We start from the raw sequence: 24,864 nt of genomic DNA on the forward strand, positions 1-24,864 counted from the left end.
GGGCATGGCCGTCTACACAGAGGCTTAGCTTCCTCCTCTAAAATAACCTGGATAATGTCACCTGCCTAGCCCATGTTCACGAAACCATTGGGAATGTTAAATGGGATAAAGGATGGATAATCAAGTGCACTGGGAAGTACGAAATCAGCTTATCCAGGCTGATACCTACATATAGGTTCATTTTGGAGAGTGGAGGGGGAGTTAAACAAAAAAAAGTTAAGGGCCAAAATGCCACTTTCTAAAGATCAGACTGAACCAGAGATGGTGGCAGTCCCCACCCTGTGGGGAAGGAGGCTGTGGTGTGGAGAAGCTTAGGAAGGCAGAGATAAATTTTAAATGCTTCACACTTTCCCCAAAGGTTAGGCCTGAGGTTTTTTAGTCCTCAGTGGAGAAAAGGAAGTTTTACCATCTGAGGGAACACCACAAACCCATTATTTCAGGACGAGAAACCACTCACAGGCGTTCCTCCCTGGTTTCCTGCTAGAGGCCAAATTGTCCTGGGCTAAAAATAACCTGAGTGGGGAATCACGGATGGGGGAGCAGGTTTTCATCCTGGTCTGTCTGTGCCTCCGAGCAGGAGAGAGGGAGACGACTCGGGAGAGAACTCGGGTCTCAGCACGGCCCTCCCCCTTCCCTTCCGTTATTTCAGCCTCCGTGGAGAGAAAACAAAGCCCCATTTATGTCTCCCCACTAAAAATAGCCTGTCTATTCCCTTCGAGGACTTGGGCCTGAGCAAGCCTGCCAGGTTGGCTAAGACTGGTCTCAGATTTAGTTTGAAAAATTAGCCTAAATGGAGCTTTCTGCAGCAGAGGCCTGCCCGAGATGCTCTGTGGAGGGCAGGATCCCGCAGGACCGGAGGTGGCCCTGCCCCAAATGGTGGGAAGGAGGGCAGGGGAGATGCCATTTAGCTTGAGCAGGGCTGGGGGCTCTGGGGAGGGGGCTGTGCCCAGCTGTCCTCTGCCAACAGGGTGAGGATGGCTTTGAATCCTCAGCAGGATGAGACAGAAGCGGTTTGTCTGCTGTGCCTTGGGCTCCTCAGACAGCCTCTACCTGATTTTCCTCAGGGGCCTTAGCAACCCAGGCTCTGGAATTTGGCTCCAGAGAGTAGCTCCAAGAGGGAACACTCTTGGGATTGAGGTTGGGGGGAGGGGAACAAAGGGTCACCATTATGTGCTCAGTGAATGAATCTTTTTTTTTTCTTTTTAAGGGAAAGAAAAGTTGTGTGGTAGTAGGGGAGAGGAGGGTGTAGTGGGCTGTGTGTGTTTTAGAATTTCCGAATTATGCAGCTATCCAGAGATTCACACACCCAGGAGCCGCAGCACAGCCGCACAGAAGCAGGACAAAGGCTGTGACAGCAGCCAGCTCTTCTCAGTCTTGCCCAGACAACTCTTACTGGGGCAGGGCAGCTTTGGGGGGCATGTAGGGAGATGCAGCACTGCCCTCCACCCATGGGGATGGCATGCCAAGTCTCAACTTCTTCCTATTTACAAGGGCTCAAGGCAGCTGATGGACCCAAGTCCCAAGTTTTCATCATGATTTTTCTTTTCAGTCTCCTAAGAGGTATCCTTCAATCTTCAACAACATTTCTTTTTTTTTTTTTTTTTTTAAATTGGGGTTGCTGACCATGAACCGGACAAATGGATCAGTTTCACAATCCCCCATGCTAGGCAAAGGGAGGAGGCTAAGGTAGAAGTGACTAGATCACCTCCCACCACTAGCTTCTGAAAAGGATCCCAAGCAACATGAAAAGAGGCCTCATGTTTTCTGGCTATGAGGAGGGGATTAGCCAGGAGGAGGCCAGGAAGGAAGGTATTAGCACATGAGCTTCTAAATCCAACAGTCCTGGGTTCAAATTCCAGCCCTGATGCTTACTGACTGGGGGGCCTTGGGTGTATTTTCAATCTCATCAGTGCCCTCATCTATAAAGTGGGGTAGAACAAAAACTTCTCTTAAAGATTAAGACAATGAAATGAGGTGACTGATGCATAGTCATTACCCAGCACAGACCTTAGCCTGGGGCAAATAGAGTTCATTTAAGTTCCTCCCCAAATCCAAGCAGGCACCCAGCTAGAGGTCACCCCCAACACCCCTCACTGACCCTTACACTCACTGCCAGGCACTGTGACACACTTCAGTTTCATCTTCACAGTAACTTATTTTTCAGATAAAGAAACCAAAGCTCAAGGGGGTTATGTCATTTTTATAAGGTCCCAGGGAACTGGGATTTGAACCCAGGCCATCTGCCTCTTGTAGCTACATTCCTAACCTTCTATGCCAAGGTGTGTATTAAAGCAGATGCCTTCCTCCACAGTGAACATGGAGCCAGTTAACAAGTGTGGGCAGTCAGAGCTACCTTGAGTCTTATCTGGGCCTGATATCAAACATCAGTTGGGTGGAGGGAGGAGGGGAAAAAAAAGAAGGCTTGTCTTTGGGGTTTCAGCATCAACTTACCAAAGAACAAGAATTTTCAATGCTGCTACAGGGTGACAAAGTGGTAAAACAGGTTTGTGGTGGCTCAGAGAATAATGGGAAATGTTCTAACCAGAAGCTCCTGAGGACTGCAGGAAGAGGGAGGAGGGGAAGGCCCCTGTGGTAAGATGACGTGGGAGTGAGTAGTCTTTCAACTATGTGCTCAGACTCTGAAGGGCTCATGAGGTTATTTGCTTTATAGGTCACAAAAAGGAATTTTCTAAGCTCAAATTACTGCTCTCGACTGTCACTGGCATATGTATACATATATTAATAACATATGTACCTATGTAAGCACACATATATAAAACCATAATTTGTAATACAAAAAAACATGTATTATACACAATCTATAAAACAAAATCATACTTTCTTAAACCTTGTGTGGTGGGGGATTCATGGTAGCTCTCTCCCTGCCAGGCAATGGGGGATTGGGGGATGGAAGACTTAAGAACTAACCAATCCCTCCAGTGGTCACAGTTCCCTGGATCAAGAGAGCTTACAGACAGACATCCCCAGTCTTGGAGCTGTGGCCACAGAGTGGTGGGGGTGGATTTGAGATTCAGAGAGCGAGAAAAAGCAAGTGACTATAGAAGCTGCTATCTGTAGAGATGTGGCCTCCCTGGGAATCTACATGAGATGTTCCTTAGAACAGAGAAATCTGGATGTCCTCCCTCAGACTTCCAAGAGGGCTCCCAGGCACCTCTGTAATGACTATACACTGAGTCCATCAGATATACTGAACATGACTCAGTGCAGAAGTGTTCGTTGCATGTGTGATTCTTCCTAACAATAATGTGACTCAGTTTCCTCATCTATAAAGTGGAGTTAGCTAAAAGAACATTCCTTAGAGAGTTGCAGTGAGGATCAAATGAGGCCACCCAAGCAGAAACACTGAAAGTGCTTCCCGGCAGAGTAACTGCTCAACAAATCTTTGCTAGTATAACAACGATAAATAGCCATCAACGTACCTGCTCTAAAGAAACAAAAGAGCTGCACCTCAGTGGCAAGTCAGCTTCCACAAGTGAAAATTACGCTTGGTCTAAGCTATCCTGGGAACTCCTTAAATCACCCATCTAGCAGTGTGCATGGCACTGTGTATACTCTTCTAATGATCGGTGTTGGGGAAGACACCTTTGTTCCTTCAGTGGGGCATACTAGCTGTTCATCTTTAGGGGCTATGGGGAAAAAAAGAGTATGTTTTTGTACGTGTACCAGATCCTACTGGATCTACTGGAGGAGATGAGGCAGGTGCCCGGAAATGCCCAGCAATACTCGTTTCTATGACAGAATACTTGTTTCTATGAGTAAGACTCAACTGAATGGAACAGACTTTAATGGCTTCAGGAATTCAGAGATCTCTGGTTTGAAAGGATTCTTCTCTTCTCTTTCTGAACCTCAACCCTGTGGGTGACAGTATCTTGAGTATTAGATACCAGTGTAATAGAACTGGGATCAAATGATCAGAGCAGCCTTAAAGGAGAAAGGGAGAGAGAGGCAGGGAGAGGGGGAGAGAGAGAGGCAAGCAGGAAGGGGAGTAGGGGCATCTCCATGCTCTGCATGGCAAGGTGGACTTACTTCTTCAGGGTCTGAAAGCCACGCTCTTTGAACTGTAGCTCCTGCTGGAGGTGAACCATCTCTCTCTTTAGCTTGTTGACCTGGATGGCAGAGGCCACACATGGGGCTAGATCAGAATTGATACAGAAGTGCAGGCTGCCCTCTCCTCTAAGGGGGAACCCAGAGCCCCCCACTGCCCCTCAGGCCACAAGGTCATAACACCATCCCCTCATTGATGTTGCCTTGGTCTCTGCAGCTGCTCGTGCAGTCAGCATCCCAGCCTGTCCTGCAGGTCATTCCTGGCCAGCCCTCACTTGAGGGAAACAGGAAGTGGACAGGTAGGTGCCAGCTGACCTGGGATAGAGCTTGGCCTTCCCACTGCCTTGCTGGATGACCTCTCTCAAGCCATCTCACCTCTCTGAGCCTCCCTCTCCTGTTCTGACAGATGAGGAATATGGTAATTCACAGGTCAGTGCATTACTTAAAGCAGGTAATGTGTATGGAGGTGAGAGGCAATGTAATAACTTCAGAGGCAAGACATGGCCCGGGAGCTGGATTTGGCCTGCAGGAATGCTGTGCTTGGGCTTGCAGTTATAAAATTTAAAAAGTTAATTGCTAATAATGAAATATGGAGAGATTTCACATAATAAGCCTAAGTACAGTTCTCTTCTAAAATCAGAAGATCTGCTAACACAGAGCCCTCATTCCAGCACGGCCACAACAGGTTAGAGCTGAAACCCAACTAACCCTTTAGACAGGGTGCACCTCTCTAGGCTACATACTTTCCAGCACATCCTACTGCTTCACCCCGGCCCACTTCCCCCGTTTGTTTTCTTGCAGGCATGATTTTGGAGAACCACTTGAAGTATCACTGAACCAATGTTCCAAATACTGGCTTGCCGTTGAGCAAGTCCCTTAAATGCTGTGCTGTAGTTCCATGCCAGTAAAATGGGAATGATATTTAACCCCAAGAAGTCATCAAGTAATTATCATGAAGGAATTAGATAAGACAATAGAGAATAAGCCATAGCTGGGAAGAGAGCACACTGTATTAAGAACTGTAAGTCCTTGTGACCTTGGGTAGGCCTGAATCATTGTGACCTTGGGGCAAGTTACCCTAAGCTTCTGTTTGCTCATCTTTCAAGTGCAGATATGGACAATAGCTGCTTCGTGGGTCTGCTGCAAGAACATGAGACAGCATTTGTGAAGCACTGAGCAGCATGGCTGGTCTACGGTGACGTGGCCGTTGCTGTTACCATGATAATGATGATGGCAGCTGGTACCACTGCTACTAGCTGTTATTTAGGGTCCTGTCAGCCAGCACCGGCCACCACTGCCCAGGGGAAGCATCTTCTCTGGTCCATTGGGTGGGCAAGTGGCCTGTGGCTGCCTCAAGGACCCCCTTCCACAGAAGAGGCCATACCCGGGATTTTGCTGTAGCAATTTCAGCTTTCAGGATCTCAGGGTCATACTTAGAGCTGGATGATGAACCCGACACCACTGCAATGAAAAAGAAAAAAAAGAGTTCTGTAGAAGAAACACATTTTGGGAGAGAAGGCGTATTTGGCCGTGTATATAAACCCAGAAAGGAAAGACTAATCATCAACAACCTAAATGTTCAACAAGGGGGGGTTTTAAAAATTTGTTTTTAAGTTTATTTATTCTGAGAGAGAGCACAGCAGGGGAGGGGAAGAGGGAGGAAGAGACAGGATCCCAAGCAGGCTCTGCACCATCAGTGCAGAGTCAAATACAGGGCTTGAACTCATGAACTGTGAAATCATGACCTAAGCTGAGATCAAGAGTCGGACGCTTAACCGACTGTGCCACCCAGGTGCCCCAGCAAGGGGTGGGGGGTTGCTAAATAAATATAGTACATGCATAAGTGAGGACGATACAACTTAATATGATTTAAAATGACTGTATGCAGGAATTCTGAACAAGGGAAAATGTCCAAAACTTACTGCTACCTGAAAACAAGTTTACAAAAAACTATAAAGAGTAACTTAAGTTTGGAAAATATACACAGTTAACAAACACAAACATACACATATGCATCTAGAAAAAGCACAGAAAGAAATATACCAAAAAGATAATATTGATGTCCAGAGATTTGGATGATAAATAATACTAACTTTCATCCTTGTATTTTTCTTTACCACACTTTCTAAGAGGAATATATTTTTATAATCAGAAAAATAACTAAAAATGTTATTTATTATACTCTACAATATTAATGTACTTTTTTTTATTTAGTTGAGAGTGAGTATGCAAGCAGGGGAGAGGGACAGAACTCCATGCTCAGTGCAGAGCCCAAGGCAGGGCTCAATCCCACAATCCTGGTCAAGAATTATCAAGAGATGCTTAACTGACTGAGCCACCCAGGCACCCCTTAAAGTACATTTCTTAAAAATTTTATTTATTTATTGCAGTGATTTTTTTTTTTCTTTTTGAGAGGGCACAAGTGAGGGAGGGGCAGAGAGAGAGGGCGGGAGGGAGAGAGAGAGAGAGAGAGAGAGAGAGAGGGAGGGAGAGAAGGAGGGAGAGAGAGAGAGGGAGAGAAAGGAGGGAGAGGGGGAAAGGCAGGGGAGAAGGAGGGAGAGCGGGAGAGGGAGAGGGAGGGAAGCAGGGCTAGAGTTCACCCAATGCAGGACTCAAACTCACCAACTGTGGGATTATGACCTGAGCTGAAGTCAGATGCTTAACCAACTGAGTCACCCCAGTGCCCCTTAATGTACATTTCTAAGGGAAAATAAATCACCCAGAATTCTATCATCCTAATACAATTCTCTTTCTCAAAATTACTTTGCTTATCCACAGTTGTTATGTAGTTGTAATTACTGCATTTTTTAAATTTTAAATAAAGCATTTATGTCTTGAAAAGATATTTTAAGGCTTACAAAAATGAGCACAACAGAGTAAAATACATTTAAAGTAAAGACATGAGACAAAGGGAAAACAAGAATGAGGAATCACAGCCACAGGTGTGAGGTTAGTCAGGGCTCATGCAAACACCAAAGGTCCCACTTCCTTACCAGGCACCACAAACCTGGCTCTGAGCTTCCTAACTGGTGACGTGGAGAGGGAAAGGGGCCCAATGTAAGAGTCATGGTGTCGTTAATGTAAACACAACCCCACTGTTCAAGGAACAAAATAGGGTTCTTAGTGTGGAGGCCAGAGAAGAGCTTCTCCCATGGAGCCTTAATCCCAACCAAGTGCGCAATTCCATGATCCGCTCCCTCCCCACCCCCCTCGAGGCCCCCACCCCACCCCACCTAGTGTCTTCTGAACACTGTGTGGGCAGTGCACAGTGGGGCCTGGAATTTCCTGAGGATAGAGATTGGTGGCAATTTCCAGGGTCTGGAGGTAGGGCCTTCAGTTATGCACAAGTTACAATGTAACACTGAATAAGTTACAATGTAACAGTGAAAAGTTCTGGAGAAGGGAAATAAAACTGTCTGCCTAATAACAGAAAAGATGTTTTGCACCATAGGCAGTGTTGCCTTTCTGCCCAGTTTACAGCGATGATGAAGAGGAGGCTTTACCAGAAGAGATGGGTGGCAGAACATCTGGGTGGGTGGGGAGGACCTTGCAGTCCCCATTATCAGCATGGAATAGGGACTTCAGAATCACATTTTTGTTTCCAATTGGAAGCTTTCATTTCCTGCATTCTAATTCCTCTGGTGTTTGCTGAACTTGGGGATTTCAGGGTGGGATTTGGCTGGATACATAGCTGGAGGCAGTGATTTAAGCAATTTCCTCCAGACGGTCACTTTTCAACAAAATTTTAAAGTCGTTAATATTTGTTAACCACTGATTAATTGTAAGAACATGGTGAAAAGAGTCACTGGTGAGGAAAAAAGATGGGGAGACACTCACAAGGGGGTGTCCATTCTATGAGCACCCCATCCTGCCAGCCACTTTGCTAATTAGGCCGTGAGACTGGACTTGGGTCTACACCACAAGGAACTGTAAAGGAAAGCATGTTAGCAGCCTGGGAGAACCCATGAAGAACTGTTAAGACCTTACCCTAACAGGGGAGCATGGCCGTGGGGACCAGAAATAGCAGTGCTGATCTGTGGAACATGGACGTGTTCCTTCGGGCATGCTAAAAAATCTTGGAGGGAAGGGAACCCAAAAAACAACGAACTCCTGGAGCGCCTGGGTGGCTCAGTCAGGTGAGCGTCTGTCCGACTTCAGCTCAGGTCATGAGCTCACAGTTCATGAGTTCGAGCCTCACATGGGGCTCTGTGCTGACAGCACAGAGCCTGTTTCAGATCCTCTGTCTCCATCTCTCTGCCCGTCCCCTGCTTGCTCTCTCTCTCAAAAATTCAAAAATAAATATTTTAAAAAATTAATTTAAAAAAGGAGAGGCTGNTCTCATGGTTTGCCTCTCTCCCTTTTGGGGGCCTGGATTCTTATGCTTTGCAGTGCCACCATGAAATGCACTATTTGTATCCAAAGCTGCTGAAATGAGATGGGCCTGTTATCATTAAAAAAAAAATTTTTTTTTAATGTTTTTATTTATTTCTAGGAGAAAGAGAGACAGACAGAGTGAGCAGGGGAGGGTCAGAGAGAGAGGGAGTCACAGACTCTGAAACAGGCTCCAGGCTCTGAGCTGGCTGTCAGCACAGAGCCCGACGCGGGGCTCGAACCCACGAACTACGAGATCATGACCTGAGTGAAAGTCGGACGCTTAACTGACTAAGCCACCCGGGCGCCCCTGTTATCATTTTTTTTTAAGTTTATTTATTTAATTTGAGAGAGAGCGAGCATGCAAGTGAGCTGGGGAGGGGCAGAGAACGAGGGTGAGGGAGAATCCCAAGAGGGTCCCACACTGATACGGGGCTCGATCCTATGAACTGTGAGATCATGACCTGAGCTAAAATCAAGAATCAAAAACACTTAATCAACTGAGCCACCCAGGTGCCCCCCTGTTATCATTTTTTAAGTAAACATTTTATCTAAGTAAAAAGATATATGTGGAAAGGTGCACAAATCATGTACAGCTTGATGAATTTTCACAAAAGAAATACACTCAATCAATAAGCACCACAATCAAGAAACAGGTCATTGACCTCCCTCCCCTTGTGTCCCTAATCCCCTCACTACCCCTCTAACAAAGGAATTTTATATTCGAACAGGACCTTACAGAGTGATTTAAGTGCCCACCTTTTTACAGCTTTTGATTCGTAAGCTTTTATTCAAGTTACAGATGACCACAAGTTTAGCAGTCAAGGTTTATTATGAAAAAAAGAACATTCCACAGGTCCCTATCCCATACCTCACTCCCGAAAAGGGAATCATTTCAATGTGTTCAGCGAATTTCTTGGTTACCAAAAAGGCAGCAAGTTATTTTTGTTTTAGGCATTATTTACTCACTTATCTCTCGGGAGAACAGAGGGTTAGCTTCCCTCCTTTCTCCAGCCCCGGCCCTNAAGCCATCTTCAGTGTTTGCATTACTTTTATTCTGTAAACATAACTCGGGCCAGAGGCATGTAGCTGACTTTGCTTACTTTTCCTTTCCAGCACATTTTTTGGGGGGTTGTTTTTCCTAGAGTTAATAATTGTCATTTTTATGCTTGCTGACTTTCTACAAACTGGTCATAGATTCACCCTCACGCTCTGCCAGTTATCTGAATCTCCCCTCACAGGGTCCAGGTCCGTCCGCGTCCTGATGGTTTCTGCTTCTTGCCTCTGCCTGGCCCAGGCACGTGCCTGCTTTGGCACGAGCTGGATGTTTTCTGTGCTGCTGGCATCCTGAGATTCCCTTCTTGCCTCTCTCTTCTTTCCTAAATACCACATCTTCTCCTCCTACCATCTCGTTTCAGTAGCACACCAGCAGCTTCCAAAGGAGGAGGCCACAAATGAAAGAAACTTTTGAAATCATGCATGTCTAAGAATATTTTTGTTCTACCAGATGGTTGATTAAAGGTAGTTTTGCTGGATATAGAATTCTAGGTCGGAAGTGATTTTCCTTAGAAATTTGAAGGCATGGCTCCATTGTCTTCTAGGTTTCCAGTCTTACTGTTGAGCTATTCTGAGTCCTGATAATTTTTGCGTGACCTGGTTTTTCTCTCTGAAAGCTTTCAGGATCTCAGATCGCTCCACGTTTGAAGTGGTATAAGGGTATGCCTTGGTGTGAGCAGACTTTCATGCATTGTGTTCACTGAGCCCTTTCGATCTAAGAACTTTCCTCCATCCGTTCTGGAAAATTCCTCTGAAATTATTTTACCCGATGCTGCTTCTCCTCTGTTTCCTCTGGAACTTTCATTACTCTGATAGATTTCCTGGCCTGGTGCTCTACTTCTTTTTTCCCCTTCTTTACCATCTCATTGTATTTTTGCTCTGCTTTTTAAGAGGATTTCTTTAGGCTTGCCTTCTAGTCTTCCTACAGATTTTAAATTTCCGCTATAGTATTTTAATTTCTAAAGATTCTTTTGTGTTCTCTAAATGTTCCTTTCTATAAAATATAGCATCTTGTTCTTGTTTCATGGGTGTGTAGCTTCTCTCGATGTTTTCTCCACATGTACTCCTTGTTCCCTACAAGGCCTCCCCATCACCAAGGGTTTGTTTTTATTTCTATTTTGCATGTCAGAGGCTTTGCTCAGATGTCTGGAATCTCAGTTGTCTGTTCACATGTAAGAGTGAGGCCCTAAAAGCAGAACAGAGTGAGGTTTGTTGACTGTGGTTTATATGGTACATGCCTTCACTAGATTCTTTCATCCAGAAATCCTCAGTGTCTTTACATCTCTTTTATCTGGTCAGATGCCTAGACTCTGCTACTGTCCAGCCTGGGTGGCAAGAGCCTGGGCACCATTCTGGGGACCAAGTGGTACATGTGAGCTGGGGTCTCAAATCCTATGGGTCCATGTTAACTTAATCACTGTGTTTTCAGTGTGGTGCACCCCACCTTATATCCTGTAGTCCAGAGACTCTTTACTCTTTCCAAAAAATAAATCTCTATTCCTTTGCCAGGTTGGGGATGGGCTGTGTGATTTGGGGAAGAGATTTGGTGGTCCTTGTCATAAAACAGCTTTTATCCAATCCTCTTTATCTGAGACCCTCCTGAAACTTCACTTGCACTCCTAGAGACAGCTGAGAACTCCAATTCCCATAGCTTCTGCCAGTCATCTATGTAGACCAGAGTGTTGGTTTTCCTCAGGATCAGCCCATATAGATGTCACCTGCCCATCTGCTTTCCATCTTCCACATCTTACTGTCACTCTTTTTTTCTCCCAGTCTCCCTGTCTTTGTGCATGTACTCCTTAAAAAAGAAATGTCTTATTTTGTATCTTCTTAGTTTCAGGAGTGAGAGAAATCAGATGGTTTGTTCAACTGGCATTTTTAACTGCAAGAGGTTCCCAATGATTCCTTTCTCAAATGGGAAACCAAGGCCTAGAGAGAGGAAGGAACATGGTGAGGGCCCAAAGAACCAAGTTATCCTCAGTTCTCATCTTTCAGAGGATGAAAGAACCCAAATATAACACAAAAACCTTAGAATTTGACTGCTGACTTAGATTAAGAGAAATGTTTTTTTTTTTAATTTTTTAAATGTTCTTATTTCTGAGAGACAGAGGGAGACAGAGCATGAGTGGGGGAAGGGCAGAGAGAGAGGGAGATATAGGATGTGAAGCAGGCTCCAGACTCTGAGCTGTCATCACAGAGCCCAATGTAGGGCTTGAACTCACAGACTGCAAGATCATGACCTGAGCCAAAGTTGGATGCTTAACTGATTGAGCCACCCAGGCACCCCGAGAGCAATGTTCTTGAGGTCAGACGCTCCCAGATATAAAGGCTCTGTCACTTTTTACCAGTGTGACCTTGAAGAAGCTCCTTCCCCTCTCTGGGCCTCAGTTTCCTGATATGTAAAAAAGAAACAGTATTTGCAGAATAGTTGGGAGGGGTAAGGTTACTTTAAGTAACAGATGTGGAATGCTCATCACATTGCCCTGCAGGAATATTAACAGATGCACATTAAATATGAGTTCTCTTCTTCTCCATGGAGCTAGCAACTGCACCAGAGGTGCTGACAAAACCTCCATCCCCAGGGCGGGGGCCCCCCACCTGCGGCCAGGCCCCACCTCAGCCAAGGCCAGGTGGCAAAACCCTCACAAGCCTGGGCAAGCCATTTGAGTTAGAAACAAGGCATGTGACTTCACCAGTCTATCAACATGTTGGAGAGCTTGACTTGGAGGGCAAACCTGGTTTGTAAATCCAAAGAAAGTCATGAGAAGGAAGGGGACATGCCTTTTTAACGGGGATGCTTAGGCTGGAAATGCCCTAATTCCTGAATTGTTTGGATCTCTGATCTGGTTACCAGAGAGGACCTTAGTCACTTCAGATGGAAATTCTTTAACATTCAAACCAGTGGTGCCTTGAACTTGATGGAGTCCTATGATAGGACTGCATCATTACTTCCTACCACTGACCATGTATTTATTCTTATGAGTTCCAGGGGTCTGTTAAAATCTTTTGTCATTTCAATGCCCATGAATTAATACTATCAAATATTATTTATTGAAAGCAAGCTTAAGAATATGACAAGTACTTTTCCAAGTACTGTATATCTTTAACTAATTTAAGTCTCATAACACCCCAATGAAGGTGATGCCCTTGTTATGCCAATTTTATGGATGAAGAATTTGAGGCAGAGAGAAGTAGCATATAACTTGGGCAAGGTTACACAGCTATTGAGTGGCAGGTCCTGGATGTGAACCCAGGCAGTCCAGCGCCAGCCCATACTCTTAAAATATTATATAACGTGTTTACTCTAAGAAGAATGTTGAGCCATTAACATGTTCTAACAGTACTGTTTTACTGACACCAGTGGTTTTCAATTGGGGGAATTCTGCATGCCCTAGAGTGCACTTGGCAATGTCTGGAGACATTTTTGGTTGTTATCGCCGGTGGTAGGGGGTACTACTAGCATCTAGTGGGTAGAGACCAGAAGCGCTGCTCAACAACCCACAATATACAGGACAGCCCCTACAGTGAAGATTTATCTGGCTTCCAATGTCAGCAGCACGGAGACTGAAAACTCTGACATGGACCCAGGAGAGGAAGGTGCCATTAACATTTTATATTTAAACAGAAGGGATCTCACATGTAAAGAGGTAAAGTGTGTTCTCCAAGAGGACACAGTGACAGTGGAGATGTGAACCCAAGCCCTCTGACTTCAAAGTCCAATGACAGTCATCTCCTACCATCAGGCTTCTCTGTGGGAATGTATCATTCCTGCCCATTTGGCTCTTTTCCCCACCTTGACTTCTTATTTTGGAAACTATATGTACAGCAAATTTGAAAGACTAATATAATATTAATATATCCTTTTTTCCTTTTTTTCCTAGGTTCACCAATTTTTAACATTTCCCCACAGTTGTTCTATCCATCCCTCCCTCCACTCCAATTCTTTCTCTCATTGGGATGCCTGGTTCATTGCAAGCCCTCAATGAATGATTACTGAAAATGGCGGGTGGCCAAGAATGCAAACCTATCCTCTATTCAAAACCACCAACGTGTCATTGGCAGCTATTGATCAGCTTACTTAGACTGATGGCATAGTTGTATTACTTTTTTCCTGCTAGATCTTTTTTGAAATTAAGCTGTAGACACAATGATAAATGCATCTCATAAGAACAAGGACATTCCCCTATATAGCCACAACATGATGATCACACTTAAGACAATTTTCCAAATATCTGAGAATGTCTGTTATGACATTCTCCACAACCTCAATCCAGGGTCTAATCAGGGTGCAAGCACTTAATATGGTTTATACTTCCACAGTTTTTTTTTTTTTTATTGTTGTTGTGTTTGTTGTTTTAAGTCTAGAAGAGTTTCCCCTCTTTCTAGTTTTTCACACTTCCCAACTCCCCAGAGTCCAAGCCAATTATCTTGTAGGACATTGCACATTATGGATCTCTCTGGCTGATTTTTGATGATTCGATGCATGGTAAACATTTTTGTCAAGAATCCTCCACAGTGTTCTTACTGCATCACATCAGAAGGCACGTGATGCCAGTTCGTCTCCTTATGGTGATGCTAATTTTACACCTGTGTAAGGCGGTAGCTGCAGCTCTTTCCATGTGAAAAAACACTTTATATTCTGACATTCCTAAGTGCTTTTGTGGGGTGATACTTTGGGTCCATGTAAGCATCCTGTCCCCCAAAATAGGAAGGTTTGCTTTTATACACACTTGTCATTTTTTCAGATTGCAGGGCTTCAGGAGAAAACAAAATCACCCCATCTCTTCAAATCTGAGCTTCACTAGGGACAATGATATCTCCCTGCCAGGGCTGTGGTAAGCATGATGCTAGAGACTGAATTCTGTCCCTCCGCCCTGCCCCCAATCCATGTATTGAAGCCCTAACCCCCATTGGGATGGTATCTGAAGAAGAGCCTTTGGGAGGTGATTAGGTTTAGTGAGGTCACGAGGGTGGGGCTTTCACAATGGGATTAGTGACTGTACAAGAAGAGACTGGTCTCTCTCCATGTGATGACACAGTGAGAAGACAGCCATCTGCCAGCCAGAAACAGGACTCGCGCTAGAGCCAGACCATGCTGACACCTTGATCTTGGACTTCAAGCTCCAGAACTATGGGAAAATATATTTCTGTTGTTGAAGACACCTAGTCTCTGAGATTTTGTTATGGCAGCCTGAGCTGCCTAAAATAGATTAAGTGCTAAAATGCTCATGACAGTCTCTAGGATGTGACTTGACCTAGAAAAAGGTAATGAGTATAATATAGTTCTTTTCCATACTCTGAGACTCTGGGGGTTTGCTTGAGTCACCAAGGAATAGGGCAGGGCTAGGAGAGTGAGTAACTGGGCAAGTTCTGTCCCCATGGTGGACTGAACTTCTCAAAGTTAGGGCTTCACACAGGAGAAGTATCCAGTGACCAGGCCAAGCCATGCCAACCCTAACAGCATGGCCTAGCGCTAGCCCCTTAGCCCACACTGAGGATGCTGGGGGGACAGATGGGATGGATTTACAACTTACTGCTGCCTCTCACCAGCTCTAAGACCCTGGGCATGTCATCAACTCTGCTAACCTGTTTCCTTCTCTATTATAGGGGATATGAACTGTACTCACCCACGGGATTATTTTGAGGATTCAGTGGAATAGCATGTTCAGCCTGACATGCACTAAACACTCAATAAACATGGGGCAGGACTAGTTACTAGAAATAGTGGTAAAAGATAAAAACCCCCAACACGTTGGAAAAGGTGAGTGGGCTCCTGAACAGGTACTGGTCTGGTACTGCACTGGGAACAAAGGGCTGGGGCCTCAGCCTGCCTGTTCTCCTGAAGATACCAGCATGAACCAGGGAGATAGGAGCCCTGCCCTTACGAGTTAATATGCCACTGGAGGTAATACAGACAGACATGTAAGCAGACGTCTTGTGACACGCTATGAAGAAAATCAACAGAGAGCCCTTACAAAGGCTAACATTGGGAAGGCAGTCTGTTGATGGAGTTGTCAGAAGCGAGCCTCCCAGAGATGACAGGAAGAATGAGACCGGAAGGGTAAGTGGGAACCAGCTACTGAAACAGACAGAAGAGCATCCTAGGCAGGGGTGCAGCAAGTGCAAAAGTGCCAAGGTGGAAAGGTGCAGGGCAGGCTACGGGAGCAGAGTGGGGGCTCCAGAGCCCCGTGAATGAGGCAATGGAGTACAGCGCGTGGCCGCATGAGATGAGGCGGGGGTGGCTGGCAGAAGTCTGATCACAAAGGGCAGTGGAGGCTGTGGAAGGAACGATGGGAAGCCACTGAGGGTTTTTTGTTTAAATTAAGGGAAAATACACATAACATAAAATTCATTTTTAAGTGTCCAGTTCAGGGGCATTACGTACATTTATGCTGTAATGCAACCACCACCACTGTCCATCTCCAGGTCTGTTTCATCCTCCCCACTCGAAGCTCTCTCCATTAAAGAACTCCCCATACCCCACATCCCCTAGCCTTTGAAGAGCTTTACATGAGGACGTCTGCAAGCCAGCTGGTAGTCTGAGACGACTGCAAACGAGTGAAAGGCACGGAATGAAAATGGCACACGAATCACTGCAAGGCACAAGCAGGAAGGACATCAGAGAGGACGGTGGTTTGCACATGAAGCAGAGATGGACAAACACTGGCAGATCTGAGAAGCCCTGAGAGGCCAGCCAGGCAGGACTGAGTGTGGCCTTTCCCTCTGTGGTGCAGGGGTGCGGCAGTGGGGGTGGGAGGTACTCACAGCTGACCTGGGAGCCCAGCTTGTGCTCCCAGACGGCGTGCAGCTGCTGATACTCCTGCTGCGCAAGCTCCAGGCGCTGCTGCTTCACCTGGTAGATCTCCTTCTGCGCGCTCAAGGCCTCCTGGGCCACCACCAGGTAATCCTTCAGCATGTGCTCCTGCTCCTGCCGCCATTGCACCCGGGGGTCCTCGATCTGAGTGGTTTCTGGAATAGACCCCAGAGACCCCAGGTCAACACCTCACCAATACATGTTGGGTTGGTGGCCTATAGCATCCACTACCAGGAAACAGAGTATCATGATAAAAGTGGATGGGTAAAACTTACCTGTTAAGCAACAGAGACTCTCTACTTGGATTAAGCAAACACAGTATAAACCAGAATTAATTTCCATACCCAAAGTCAGTCTGTCTCACAGTAGCAGGGAGAAGGGCCAGGTTTGAGTTCTAATCTAGACAGAGGCTCAAGGATATTACAGATCCTTAAGGTCATCTGTTTTGGTAATGAGAAAAGAAAAATCGAACAAAATAATATTTTAGAGGCTGTGAAAAATAGGGACCTGTTCCCTGCTGGAAATGTAAATTAGTAACAGATTTAGAAGAGGACTATCTAACGATGCAAATTAAGAGTCTTGAAATATGGGGGCACCTGGGTGGCTAAGTTGGTTAAGCGTCCGACTTCAGCTCAGGTCCTGATCTCACAGTTCATGGGTTCGGGCCCCGCGTCGGGCTCTGTGCTGACTGCCAGCTCAGAGCCTGGAGCCTGCTTCAGAGTCTGTGTCTCCCTCTCTCTCTGACCCTCCCCTGCTCACTCTGTCTCTCTCTCAGAAATAAATAAAAAATTTAAAAAAAAAGAGTCTTGAGATATGAATACCCTTTGACCAATATTTCCCCCATAGTACTGACCAATAATTTCCCCACAGTAATTTATTACCAAATGTAATAAAAAATTCAGGCAGAGATGCCTTTGTACCACCTTGTGATAAGTGCTGAAAAGTACAACAAGCACTGATTTAACATCTCCTCTATGCCAAGCCCTGTTTTAACTACTGTCCAGCTCATTGCACCTTCCATCCTCACACTAACCCTAAAAGTAGATTTTGTTATGACCCCCAATACATGAAAGAGAAAATCTAGACACAGATTAAATACTTGCTCAAGGTCACATGAAAATAACTGGTCCAGTAAGTCTGCTATATTCACGTAACACACTGCCACAGCCACTAAAAATAGTGTCTTCAAAGAAATATGAATGAAACAGAGAGAGGCCTATGATATACAAGTGAGTGGAGGTGCAGAGGGCAAAACTGCACAAGTAATGTTGTGTTTATCGAAATAATATGTACATTCTCAAAAAGATTAGGAGAACGCTTAGTAATTTATCAACAGCAGATATGCCTTGGTGGTAGGAGGTTTCTTCATTCTTTTTCGAAAAAACATATGCAACAAACATGTACAGTGATCATCTGAAGAAAGTCAAAACCCCAAAAAACAGACACTTTAAAGTTTTTTTTTCAAAGCTTATTTATTTATTTTGAGAGAGAGAGAGAGAGAAAGAGAAAGAGAATCCCAAGCAGGCTACAGGTTGTCAGCGTAGAGCTGGCAGGGTTTGAACTCACGAACTGTGAGATCATCACCTAAGCCAAAACCAAGAGTTGGACGCTTAACCAAGTGAGCCACACAGGTGCCCCAAGATAGACATTTTAAAAAGAAGGGATAGCTAACAGCTGAATAGACGTGAAAGAGATCAAAGCAATGTCAAAGAATGGATGCCCATCAACTGCCAACCCTTCAGCCATCTCCCAGCTGGTGGGTGGGGCTTGGGAGGCGGAATGACACACCAGAAACTGTAATTGTGGTCATGTGGTGAATCCAGCCAGTGGAGAGGTTTTGCTTAACTAAAAGTGTTTTATTAATTTCAACTTGGTTACTAGTATATAAATATAGGGAACTTTAAACATTATAATTCTGATCTCTGGTTTTTCAGAAGATCTGGCCATGCGGAGTCCACAGTTTGCCACTGACCCAAGTACTCCATCAATCTGCTAGTCTGCTTCATTCATTTATGTCATGGGTCTGACTCTTGGGGAATTTGAGTTTTTGCCTCATTTTGTAGTCCCTATAGCTCCCATTCCTCCTGAAGAGGCCCAAATGAGCATTTCCAATGAAAGAAAGAAGGTATAGGGAGAATGATCACAGAAGCAGCAGGGCCAAGTTATCATCCCTGCCAGTAACTGCTGTGTTACAATGGGCAGGTTGCTTAACCACTCTGAATCTACTTCTGTAATTGTTAAAGAAGATAACAGGCCCGGCTCCTGTTTCTAGGAAGCTCTAAAGCACTTCTGCCCAGGTAAAGTAAACAAGTGTTGGTGAGAGTAAAGCCCAAACTATTTACTGGGACCAATTTTTTAATTGTCTGTGAATAGCAATTCTTTAAGCTCTTCCTCCTCCCTTTCTCTGGGAAAGAAAACAAGGTCTAAACAATGCTGGCAGGAGCCATAAGATTGCTTCTCATAAGGAACATTTACAACCCTTCTACCAGGAAAGGAGGAGGAATATTTGCAAGAAAAGATTAAAAAGGGGAGCATTTGGGGTATCTGGGTGGCTTTGTTGGTTAAGCGTCCCACTTTGGCTAAGGTCATGATCTCCTGGTCCATGAGTTTGAGCCCCGTGTCGGGCTCTGTGCTGACAGCTCAGAGCCTGGAGCCTGGAGTCGGCTTCAGATTCTATGTCTCCCTCTGTCTCTGCCCCTCCCCCACTCATGCTCTGTCTCTTAAAAATAAACAAACATAGAAAATAAAAAAGTAGAAAGGGGAACATTTTATAAAGATGGGCCCCATGTGGACACCCTCAGAGTCAGGGACTCCTGAGTGCCTGAGCGTTAGCCTCAGACCTCTAGCTGACAGAATCCACGGAAAAGAAACAGTTGGTCATGGCCAGGCTGGAGATGCTTTCTAAAATTTGTAAATTTTTAAAGTTTACATTTTTGGGGGGAAATACCAAAAAAGAGGAAAATCTCACAATTCTACCACCGCAAATTTATAAAATAAGAAGTGAGAGTTTCCATGTCTCGAATCCTACTCCCCATAGGTAACCACTGCTAGGAGTCTCACACACTAAGAGATATTGCCCTCTAATTATACATAAATCTGTTTATACATATGTGTCTGTATACAGAAACTTATTTTTAATGCAACATGGCCCCATGTCACATATACTGGTCTGTAATTTGCTTTCATCTGCAAATAATAGATCATGTTCATCCTTCCTTGTGGGTGAAGATTTACCTTTAGTCTTTTGTTTATTTTTTTTTTTTAGTTTTATTACTGTTTTTCTTTATTTTTTAATTTTTTATTTACCTTGATTGTTTAAATGGTTGCATAGTATTCCATGGAATGGGATTGGGCGGTATTTATGGTAGGGTATTAGTGGTTTCCCAGACTTCTATTGGGAAATATCTGGATTGTTTTCAGTTCTTTTGCTATTACAAACAATGCTGCAATGACAACTGTTAAAAAAACATACTTCTGTTAACTTGTATGATTAATTCTGCAGGATACACATCTTAACAGAGGGACTACTGGTCAGAGGGTTTACTTTATTTTAACAGATATAACCAAATTACCTTTCAAAAGGTTGTACCAATACTTATTCTCACAAACAGCCTATGAAAGTACCTTTCCCCCAGATTCTCAGAAAAACTGCTTAAAAAAATGTTGGTACTTCATCCAGTAATTTTGGGTCCTGGCAGTATACTGGAATTAGCTGAGGCGCTACAAAAAAGCAAAAACACAAAAAAGCCTGAACCCTGCCCCAGAACACTTACATCAGAATTCCTAGGAGTGGCACCCAGGCACTAGACTTGTGAAAGCTTCTCCAGGTGACTTTGATAGACAAACATGGCTGAGAAGCCTTGACTGCAAACTTAGAATCACTTGGGGAAATTTTAACATTCCTGATGCCCAGGCCCCACCCCTGGATCAATCAGATCAGAATCTCTGGGGGTGGGAATGAGGCAATGGTGACTTGCAAATCTCCCCAAATATTCCATGCGCCACCAAAGGTGAAAACCATTCTTTCAGAGGTGACAGCACAGATGGGCTGATGCTCATGGAAGCTGGCAGGCAAGGCTGGCAGGGGTGATGCTGAGCTCCAGGTGGGATGTCCCGCCAGAGGTCTGGCGGGGACGCAGGGCCCGTGACCAGCAGCAAGGGCACACCTGGATGGACCCTCCCCAGTGCGCTCCGTTTAGTAGCGCCCTCCCTGGGGCCGAGACCCTGTACTCCTTGGGGTGTAAAAGTAAGGGAGAGCCTTAATTGAAGGCTGGCTCAGCTACCATTTTGGGGGCCCAGTCTCTTTCGTAGTAGAAACCAACACAGATAGATGAACGCACACGTAGACAAACAACACGATACTCCATATCAGAACACTGGTTTCAACCAGGCTACACGTTGGAAATACCCCAGAGATTTCCACTCAGTTGGTCTACAGTATGAAGTGGGCATCAATGTATGGCTTAAATCAGCTTTATTAAGGCAAAATTTAAATACAATCAAGTGCAGGCAGTGTGTATAGTTCAATATGTTTTGACAAATGTGTACACAATAAACCATCACTTGAATCAATGTGTAAAATGTTCCCTTTACCTCAACAATCCCTGTATCTTCCTCGGTTACCCCCACCCACCTCCTCCCTCCTCTTCCACCTGTTTAGGACTTCCTATGGATGGATGCAGGTAGTATATGCTTTCTGGGCCTTGCATAAGGCTTCAAGGTTCATTTGTTGTTGTATCAGTGACTTGCTTCTTATTACTGCTGAATAATATTCTATTGTATGAATGTATCACAATTCACTTATTGATAAACTTTTAGGTGGTCTCTGGTTTGATATTATCATGAAAAGCTGTAATGCACCAATGCATGCACAAATCTTTGTATGCGCATATGTTTCCATTTCTCCTAGGCAAAATTATCCAGCGATGGAATTGCCGGGTTGTCTTGTAAGCATATGTTGAGTTTTATAAAAACAAATAATAATCTGGCAGCCTGGGGTGCCTGGGTGGCTCAGCCAGTTAAGTGTGCAGCTTTGGCTCAGGTTATGATCTCATTGGTTCGTACGTTCAAGCCCTGCATCGGGCTCTCTGCTGTCAGCACAGAACGGACTTCAGATCTCTATCTGCCCTGCCCCCTACCACCTCCCCTCCATCTTTCAAAAATAAACATTTAAAAAAATGGAAAAACTGTTTTCCAAAATGGCTGTTCCAATTTACATTCTCACCACTAATGTAGTAGAGTTCCAGTCCTCCACATTCTTGCCGACCACTGGTATTGTTAATCTTCTTCATTTCAGTCATTATAGTGGGTATGCTTTGGTACCTCCCTGTAGCTTTAATCTGCATTTTGCTAAGGACTGATGATGAAAGTATATTTTTATGTATCCACTGGCCATTTGTATGTCTTTAGAGAAGTGTTTTTTAAATCTCTTGCTTAGATTTTTTATTGGGTTGTTGGGCTTCTTACTATTTTAAGATGGGAGTCCTTTTATATATTCTTGATATAGGTCCTTTGTTAGATCTAAGTATTGTTAACTATTTTTTCCTTATCTGTGGCTTACCTTTTCATTTTCTTAATGGCGTCTTTTGAATAACAAGAGATTTAAATTCAATGAGGCCCCATTCATCAATTTTTCTTTTATAGTTAGTGGTTTTGGGGGTCCTGTCCAAAAAAAAAAAATCTTTGCTGCTCTACAATCTTGAAGATTTTTCTGTTATGTTTTTTTCTAAATGTTCTCTAGTTTTCCCTTTTATGTTTGGGTCTATGGTCATTTTGAATTTACTTTTATGTATGGTGTGAGGCAGGGACAGAAGTGAGGTGTATTTTTTTCCATGTGGGCCAGCAGCTGTTGAAAAGATGGTCCTTTACGACACTGGGCTTTTCAAAAGTTCCCAGGGATGTCTATGGAGTTGTGTTAGTGAACAGCCTTTGTCCTGCCTCAGTCACACTCTGAGAGGGTCCCCCCAGGCCCAGCCTCTTCTGCTGGTACTCCCCTTCCTGAGTCCATCACATCTGAATAGATGACTTTACACCAGGCAGGATCCTTGAGATCACCTTGGCTAGCTGTTTTTTAGTTCTCATTTTTTAATTAAAGCTGTAGAAGGACATAGTTGAATCACTGAGCATATTACAAACCTGGGTACATAAAACATCGTTACCACATCCTCTTTCCTCTCAGGTTCTCCTCCCCAGAAGGTAGCTACTGCCAACAAACACTTAGCTGACTGAGCGCAGCCATCGTTGAGAACCCCTTCTCTATCCTCCTTCATGCTCCAAACCTCCATCGACAAACACATTCCACACACATTCTCTACACTCACAAGCTCTGCAAATATTCAACACACCACCTCCTCTACACACCACACACCCACTTTCTACACACACCACATACACACCCACATGGCTAATGCTATTGCATTCTCCAAGGGCTTTAACAACAATTGTCTTAAAAACAGCTGAACATCTGGAGAAGTCCCAACTTTGTTACTATGCAAAGGAATGCAAATGAAAAGCAGTGAAGCAACAGTTTAAACCTGTGATGAGTTTATCAAAAAATAAAGAAATGAAAATCGCCCCATACTGATCAAGGTCTGAGGAAAAAAGTACCCTTCCTGCCTGTGACAATACAGGCTGATACAATCTTTTGGAAGTACTTATCAATCTAGGAAGGAATATGGACCAGAAGTCTCAACAGTGTTCATAACCTCTTGCTTAGTAATCCTATATTTGGAAATATAACCTTAGGAAATTGTCACAAAGGAGATGAGCAATATGAATAAAGATTCTCCCCCTACTGTTATTTATTTATAACAAATAGATGGAAATAACGCAGGAGGTCAACAATTGGGGCAATTATGGTGCATTTGTTTTATGTGTTAAAATGTATTGCTACATCCAATTGATGTATGAAAAATGATAATATGAAGACTATGTGGCATCTCTCAAATACTCATGACACAGTATGAAGGGAAAACAGAACACATAATCTGATCCCTGATTAAAATAATCTAATCAAGGGTATCTAGGCTGCTCGGTTGGTTAAGTGTCTAACTCTTGATTTCGGCTCAGGTCATGATCTCACGGTTTTTGAGTTCGAGCCCCAGAATCGGGCTCTGTGCTGACAATGTAGAGCCTGTTTGGTATTCTCTCTCCCTCTCTCTCTGCCCCTTCCCTGCTCACATGCACTCTCTCTCTCTCAAAATAAATAAACTTAAAAAAACACCCCAAAACACAAAAAGCATCTAATCATGAGGGATGGAAACTTGGAAACAGTCCGTGGGAGTAGTGAACACTGACACCTAAAATAACGAAATGGGTTACATTTTGGAAATAGTTGTCTATATTTGCTGGTTCTCACTCTTTTGTCTGTCTGTCTGTCTATCTATCTATCTATCTATTTATATTGATATTTAGAGAGAGAGTGTGCAAGTGGAGGTGAGGGGCAGAGGGAGAAGGAGAGAGAATCCTAAACAGACTCCATGCTCAGCGTGGAGCCTGACATGAGACTCAATCCCATGACCCTGAGATCATGACCTGAGCTACTGACCATCTGGGTACTTCTCCCCCACCCCTATCCCCTATCTTCTCTCAGACTCACTCCAGTCAGGCCTTTGCCCCCGAGTCATTGTCCAAAGCTTTCCTCCAAAGTTGGGTCCATCTCAGTCTTCATACCTTACCCATCAGAAGCATCTGACAGGGCAACGACCCTCTCTTCTACATGCTTCCTTCAGGACAGCCTGGTTTTCCTCCTGCCTTTCTGATCACTCCTCAGGTTTTTCTCCTCTCTGCACCCCCTTACAGTCGGAGGACCCCAAAGCTCATTCCTTGTTCCTCTTCTCTTTGATTTACTCTTTTGGTGATCTCAGCTAGCTACATGTCTTTAAATACTACCTATATGCCAACAACTCCCAAATAACTAGCTTTAGCCCAGGTCTCTTATCCAGACTCCAGATTCCTCTATCAAACAGACCAGTAACATCTTAGATGTGTAACAGGCATGGAAGACACGACACGTCCAAATTTATTTTCCTCCCTCTATCCAATACTCTAGTTTTTTCCATTCAATCAATGGCAACTCCATCCTGCCAGATACTTAGGCCCCATGAGGGTCATTCATTCCTCTTTATTTCATGCTCCATGTGCTATCTACCAAGAAATCCTGTTGGCTCTACCTTGAAAATACATCCACATCTGGCCACTTATTGCTATCTCCACCATCATAGCCTTGGTCTGGGGCACTGTCCTCTGTTACCTGGATGACTGCAATCATCTCTCACAAGCTTTTCTGCTTCTGTCCTTGCCCCACTATGGTCTATTCCCAGCAAAGCAGTCAGAGTGGCCCTTTTAAGACATAAAGCAGATTATGCCACTCATCAGCTGAAAACTCCAATGGCTCTCATCTCGCATGGAGTAAAACACCCCATCTATGCCCTGCAACTCTCTGGCCCAATGTCCTTCTCCCAGCTTCCTCACTCACTCTGCTGTGTGCACATTTGCCTCCTTATCATCCCCATGCAAACTAAACATGGCCACAACTCAGAGTTCTTGCTCTAACAATT

General features: G+C 44.4%; 1 protein-coding gene across 1 annotated transcript in view; it reads right to left on the reverse strand.

Moving 5' to 3' along the window:
* WWC1 (WW and C2 domain containing 1) overlaps nt 1-24,864 on the reverse strand; it is a gene marked incomplete at its 5' end in the record, with an annotated part of 151,597 nt that overhangs the window by 52,122 nt on the left and 74,611 nt on the right. The window contains 3 exons of the mRNA XM_077757363.1: nt 4,048-4,127; nt 5,450-5,526; nt 16,258-16,461. Of these exons, the coding sequence (XP_077613489.1) occupies nt 4,048-4,127; nt 5,450-5,526; nt 16,258-16,461 (361 nt within the window). The remainder of the gene's footprint in view (nt 1-4,047; nt 4,128-5,449; nt 5,527-16,257; nt 16,462-24,864) is intronic.

This window comes from Crocuta crocuta, unplaced genomic scaffold (assembly GCF_008692635.1).
Source record: "Crocuta crocuta isolate KB4526 unplaced genomic scaffold, BGI_CrCroc_1.0 scaffold131, whole genome shotgun sequence".
NCBI classification, from domain to species: domain Eukaryota; kingdom Metazoa; phylum Chordata; class Mammalia; order Carnivora; family Hyaenidae; genus Crocuta; species Crocuta crocuta.